Below are 7,003 nucleotides of genomic sequence, written 5' to 3' on the forward strand. Positions count from 1 at the left end.
AGCGAACAAGCGAATTTGTTATTAAGCGAAATTATCATTTAAAGCATAAATACTATTTGTTTTAATATTTTTTATTTAAAATAAATCTAACAATTATTAGATTTATAATAATTCCTCAATTTACATATTTGAAATATGATAAATACAGGGTTTGTATCATAAATTTAACAATCGTTTAAAAATATAAGATTTTTTAAGATTGCGCATATTGATTGCTTAGAAAATTGATTAAATTTGTAAAAAATATATATATATGGAATTGTTAAAATTAATTTATTAAATTTTATATATAACAATTAATTATAAATAAATATATATAAATATATAATCATTATTAATAAATATTAATAAATTTTTTAATCAGCTATGTTGATGACTATATATGACTTTATAATAATGTATTTAATATAGAAAACTTGCTGGTCGTACAATTTTCATTACTGGAGCTTCAAGAGGAATTGGGAAATCTATTGCTTTGAAAGCTGCAAAAGATGGAGCAAATATTGTCATTGCAGCTAAAACTGCAAAATCACATCCAAAATTATCAGGCACTATATATACTGCTGCTAAAGAAAGTAATTATATGTGTAATTAAAAATTATTTATCTTAAATTTTAAACAATAAATAATTTTTTTTATTAAAAATATTTCTTTCTCTAGTTGAAGAAATGGGTGGAAAAGTATTACCTTGTGTAGTAGATGTAAGATATGAAGAAAATATAATTTCTGCAGTGGAAAATACTGTTAATAAATTTGGTGGTATTGATATTGTTATTAATAATGCAAGTGCAATTCATTTAATAGATACATTATCCATAGAAATGAAAAAATATGATCTTATGAATAATATCAACACTAGAGGAACATTTCTAGTGTAAGTATAAAAATTTTCTGAGAATTACAAATCATAAATGATAATATTATTATGATATTTATTTTAGATCTAAGGCATGCCTACCTTATTTAAAAAAAAGCTCAAATCCTCATATAGTAAACATTAGCCCACCATTATATATGAATCCAATATGGTTTAAAAATCATGTTGCATATACAATATCTAAATATGGAATGTCAATGTGTGCTCTTGGAATGGCTGAGGAATTTAAAAATGATGGTATTGCTGTAAATACTGTTTGGCCAAAAACTGGTAAATTATTTTTTTAATTTTATTATTTTTATTCTATTTTATTTTATTAATTATTTAAAAAAATATTTGTTTGAAATCTTTATTTATTGCTATAAATTTAAATTTATTATTTTTTAGCTATTGCTACTGCTGCACTTGAAATGTTATCTATCGAATCAAATGATTATGCTCGTAAACCAGAAATTATGGCAGATGCTGTGTATGCTTTAATTTGCAAAGATAGTAAATCTATTACTGGAAAATTTTTAATTGATGAGGAAATATTAAGAAATGAAGGGATTACAGATTTCACAAATTATGCGTATAATCCAGGTATATTAAATGCAATAATAATTTTATAATAATATGTAATTAATATTTTATAAAAAGAATTAATGATAATTATTTATTTTTTCTTATTTTTTTTTTTTTAGAAAATAAAGATAAATTGATGTTGGATTTATTTATAGATGAAACTTTAGATAAAATAGATTTATTACATAAAAACTTTCAAGAAGATATATATTATATAAATAATAAATCAAATGAAAAAATAGCACAAATATTTACTGTTATTCAGGCTAACTTGAATCATGAACTTGTTAATAAAACTGGAGCCATATTTCAATTTAATGTTAAAGGTACTTGCCAGATTAAATATTATTTTTTTTTTGTTTGTTTTAGAAATATTAATTGATATAGTTTAATAGGTAATGAAGCAGGTACATGGTTTTTGGATCTTAAAACTGGAGATGGTGTAGCAGGTAAAGGAAAACCTAATCAACCACCAGATGTTACTCTGACAATGGATTCTGAAAATTTTTTTGCTATGTTTTCTGGTAAACATAACTTTAATTAAATATATATTTAATTTAATGTTAAAAAATAATTTAAGAGCTTTTTCCAATAACAAATTATTTTTTTATTAAATTAATTTTAGGAAAATTAAAACCTGCATCAGCATTTGTAATGGGAAAACTGAAAATTAATGGAAATCTTCAAAAAGCAATGAAATTAGAAAAATTGATGCAACATTTAAAATCTAAATTATAAAAATTAAATGTTTTCTCTTTTTAAGAAGTATATCTTAAATTAAGATGAAAATATTCTTTTCATATTAAATATATTGTTACTTTTTTTAAAATTAACTCTTTGCACTCCAACGGTCGCAAAGCGCTCTCAAGTATCACTCGCTATAATGCGATAATTCTAGAGGTGACTCTCCGGCATCACTTGGATTGATGCAGCAATTCGAATAGCGACAATATTTATTTATGTTTGATTTTTTTAAAATATCGCTTCATAAATAGATTCCTAAGCTTTTTAAATATAATTTTATAAAGTGTAGAATAATATACTAATATCAAATAGTTAGATTTTTTTATCTAAAATTAGACCGTGATCACAGATCCAATTACATATACGAGTTAGTCCGAGTTTGACAGTCGTGGCGATAGAAATATTATTTTCAAAGTTTCTGAGTTTTTTAAACATGATTTAAAAATTAAGAAATTGATAATAGAGAGAAGGAAAATAATGATAAAAATAGAGATATAATATAAGAAAATGAAAAATAAAAATAATAGACAATAAATGAGAGTATATTATTGGGATTATAAAGTTTGCAATGATATTTTATTGTGATATTTGCCTTGACAAACTGAGGATACTTCTTAGTAATTATTTTATTATTAAAATATCACACAACATAGACTTTTAATATTCAACAATTTAATATTCAATAAATTATCTTCCTTTATATGTAGATAGATAAAATATTAAAATATAAAAGTTTTATATTTAATTTTATATATGTTAATTTGTGTGTGAAATCATTTTAAGTTAGCTAAGAAATTCACTAAACGGGTGCGGGAAATCATCTGGAGTTATTGGTTCGTCCGAGCGAAAAAGGCCCGGAATGCAAAGAGTTAAACATATATATAAAAAATAATTATATAAAATATATAATATATAAAATAATATAATATATTATAAAATAGAATATAATAAAATTACAATAAATTGGATAAATGCATATAAATCAGATTTCAATCTGGAATACTAGAATTGATTCTTGATTTCAATATAATTCGATCCATTTCGAAATTTTTTGTATTTCATCGCGCATAGAAAATAGTAATAAATGAAAGAAAACAAGAACTAAGACATAAAATAAATATATTTATTTTATAATGTCTCAATTTTATGAAATTCAATAATCTTGTGCAATTATTCAATTTTTATTGTGTACATAATTTTTGAAGATTAATATATTTTTATATATTCTTACAATATTTTGTATATTTTTATTGATTTTTAACAATAAATAAAAGAAAATTAAATTTGTAAAATATTATATATATAATTTTAAATAAAATTTAAAGATATTAATATTTAATATTTTTCTTTTAAACAATGGATTCAAATAAACAATAATTTATTCCTGTAATCTTTATTTCTTCATATATTCCAAAGAAGATAAACCCTCCTAATGTTATCCAAATTATTCTAGGACCCAAACCTGCAAAAAGTCTATAAAATTTTGAAATTTTAAAATTAAATTATACAAAATTTAAAGAATTATAAATTAAATTCCAAAACTTACCCTTGTAAACCTTTATTTTTATATATATCTTTAAATATATATAATATTTTTAACTTTGAAGTTTTTTCATTTTTATTTGAAAGCATTATTCTTGTCTTTATAACATCAAATGGTGTAGTAGCAGTTGCAGAAATACCACCTAGATATTATAATATATATTATATATTATAATATATATTATAAAACTAATTATATATTAGATAGGACTCTACTAAAATAATAAAGTTTTAAACCTGCAATTGCTCCACATGTAGCACTTTCTATTGGAAAAATTTCTCTATCAACATGTAAACTCCAAATTTTTTTTAAATATTCCCATATTGGAAATTGTATTAAACTAAAAGGCATATCTCTTAACACAGTGCTCCAATAACCACAATACAACATTTTAAGATTAATATCTTTTCTATCTAACATTGAAACCTGTTTTTTTTGTTTTATTACTTCTACAGGTACTCTTATTAAACAAGCTACCTGAATTTAAATTTTAATGATTATGTATAAATATTTAATAAGTTTTTGTGATTATGATTTAATTTTCAATATAATTTTAATTCTTTTTTTTTTTTAAATTAATCACTAAAATTTACCATTTCTGCTAAAGATGCTGAGCCCATATGAAGAAAAGAATCATATTTTTTAGGTATTTTATATTGTGCTATACTTTTAATACTTTCATATGTTACAAAAAATAAAGAAGCTAAAAAAGTAAGACGATTTAAATAATCATATATTATACATTAGATTTATAGATTTAGTAATTTTTAGTTAAATATATATAAAATAAATCTATAATTAGATTATAAATTTAAATAATTATACATACTTTAAGTGATTTTATTTTATAATAATTATTTACCGCTTGGTGCAGAACCAATTGTTACAGGAAGAATTCCTTTATAAAGATTAGAAAATCCTCCTGATTTTATAAATCCTTGTTTAGATTGTAATCGCGTTTTTAATGTATCTAATGGAAATAATATTACATCAACTATTGTGCCAGCCAATCCTCCTGCCTATTGAAATCAATATTAAATTTAAAAATAATAATCGCAATTTTGAATTTTAAAGTATATATAATTTATTTCGAGAATATTTCTGATTTTTATAAAATATAAATCAGTGAAATATAGGAATTTATCTTTCTATAATTAAAATTTGCAAAGAAATTTTACATATATTATATTTTAATACTTACTATTAAATAATATTTTATTACTTACTATTAATGATGTAACGAAAATACATTTCATATTTAATGATTTACTATGCGTTGTCATGATGTTTTGATAACTTTATTTTTAATTTAAAATACGATTTTCACGTACATATATAAGAGCATATTTAACCTAATATACACAATAGTTCATTAATAGTTCATTAAAATAAATAAATATTCATTAATGTTGAAACAATATTTTAATATTATTATTATTATTATATTTATCAAAAAATTATATGAAATATAATATATTTTATATTTTATATATTAAATTATATGTTTTTATGTTATTTAAAAAAAATATTACTGTAATTCTAAACTACTTATTTTCTATTTAAATAACGTATAATTTAATTTATTGACTTTTCTTTATTATCAAATAATTATTACAATTTTTTTATAGAAATAATTTATATTCCTATATTTTAATCTATAAATAATTAATTATTTAACTAATTACTTAAAGATTAATTTTATATAAATTTAAATAAAAATCTACATCTGTTAACCTACTAATTCTTAATTGTGTACAAAAATTAAAAAAAATTAAACTTTTATTTTTTAAAATTCATTTTTGCTGTATTTTTAATTTTAAAGATTTCTATGATAAAATAATTTTAATGTTATTATATTCATTAATAAAATGTTTTATAAATATCTATTTAATAAAAAAAATAGAATTTGTATCTGATCCTGAAGTTTTACGTGAACCAATTGATCGTACTGTTTGATGATGAGGAATACGAAAACCTTCTAAAAGTGCTTTTTCTTTTTTTATATTAAATGATTGACTTGACATATTTGTTCTATAAGATGAAAAATATGAATTCGATCCAGTTCTATTAATAAAAATGTTTTATAAGTCATATCTTTTCTTTTATTTTTTAAAATATATTTTTCAGTTTTTTTAATTTTTAATTTATACCTTATTGTTGAATTTCTTTGATTAGATTTCATTGGTGTAGTTGTATTATTTAAAAAGTTTGATGTTTCATTTTGCATTTCGAATGACATCAATTTCTTTTTTTGTTCGGTATATTCCATTTTTAATTTTACATATTTATCCCTAATTATGTTTATGTGTTGGGTAAGGTTATGATAATGTGATTTCAATGTTTCGTATTTTTGATCCTTAAATTTATAAATTATTATTAAATTATTAATTATAAATTAATTTATATTCTTTTTTTAATTTAATATATAAATATTAAGAAGAATAAAACAGAAAGAAAACAGAAACTACACAATTTCATAAAAGCGTTGCATCATGATTTTCATTTGATTATTTTGAAAACCACATATTTTATGTAATGATTCCAATGATTCACTGAGTGGAACAAAGAAATTTTCTACTTTTGATAATGATGGTTGTTGTAATTCAACGGAAAAAATATCGATCTGTTCACATTGAGGACATTGTTTTTCAGCTTATAAAAGAAAAAAATTTATTTTTATAGGAGTTATAAATGATATAAACAATATTTATTAATAATTTTATTTTATTTATTTAATTTTGTTTATTATTACCTTGGTGTATGCATCCATGACAATATATATGACCGCACTGAGTTAAACAAAATGGTTTTTTTCCTCTACTTGTTGTTGCAAAACACTTGTTACAAATGAATATATCCATATTTTTAATATATTGCAAAATTTCTTAAAACTTTAATTATATTAATGAATATAACTATGAATATAATAATAATTGTAAATTATTATATTATAAATTATTGTGATCTATTTTTCAATCTTTTTAAATTGATTATATATATCGTTCGTATTTTACATTTGAATTGAATTCGTCTTACTTTGAATTCAATCGGTAATGTTGAAACATAAACATAAGAAACATAACATAAGAATAATTTAAATTTTTGATTTTTCGCTCTCAAAATTTTTGCAACATAAATATATTACTTTCATTTTTAAAATATGAAAAAGAACACTGACAAAATTGTACATGAAATTTTAAGATTTAAATCTCTAATAATTGAAAAAAATTTTTTTATTTTGTTATTTATGTATTTATAATTAAAAATGTTAATGA

At 20.3% G+C, this 7,003-nt stretch overlaps 2 protein-coding genes and 1 long non-coding RNA gene across 3 annotated transcripts; 1 reads left to right on the top strand and 2 right to left on the bottom strand.

The window, feature by feature from the left end:
- Nucleotides 1-7: 7 nt before the first annotated feature.
- On the top strand, nt 8-3,524 carry Hsdl2 (Hydroxysteroid dehydrogenase like 2). The gene is made up of 8 exons (XM_003698230.4): nt 8-149; nt 412-575; nt 661-874; nt 942-1,147; nt 1,265-1,459; nt 1,561-1,767; nt 1,837-1,965; nt 2,067-3,524. The coding sequence occupies exons 1-8, from the start codon at nt 136-138 to the stop codon at nt 2,177-2,179; spliced, it is 1,242 nt and encodes a 413-aa protein (XP_003698278.1). The 5' UTR covers nt 8-135; the 3' UTR covers nt 2,180-3,524.
- On the bottom strand, nt 3,288-6,763 carry LOC100867502 (mitochondrial S-adenosylmethionine carrier protein). The gene is made up of 6 exons (XM_086914805.1): nt 6,481-6,763; nt 4,591-4,747; nt 4,322-4,431; nt 3,965-4,205; nt 3,732-3,870; nt 3,288-3,658 (listed from the first exon to the last, which is right to left on the bottom strand). Exons 1-6 carry the CDS (start codon nt 6,496-6,498, stop codon nt 3,535-3,537), a joined length of 789 nt encoding a protein of 262 aa, XP_086770931.1. The 5' UTR covers nt 6,499-6,763; the 3' UTR covers nt 3,288-3,534.
- LOC147656499 (uncharacterized) lies at nt 5,011-6,237 on the bottom strand. Its single transcript, XR_015294308.1, has 3 exons — nt 5,879-6,237; nt 5,678-5,792; nt 5,011-5,080 (listed from the first exon to the last, which is right to left on the bottom strand). It is a non-coding gene; the product is annotated as an uncharacterized LOC147656499 (long non-coding RNA).
- Nucleotides 6,764-7,003: the final 240 nt, after the last annotated feature.

This window comes from Apis florea, unplaced genomic scaffold (genome assembly GCF_048593485.1).
Source record: "Apis florea isolate Af1SG1 unplaced genomic scaffold, ASM4859348v1 contig_3745_pilon, whole genome shotgun sequence".
NCBI lineage: Eukaryota > Metazoa > Arthropoda > Insecta > Hymenoptera > Apidae > Apis > Apis florea.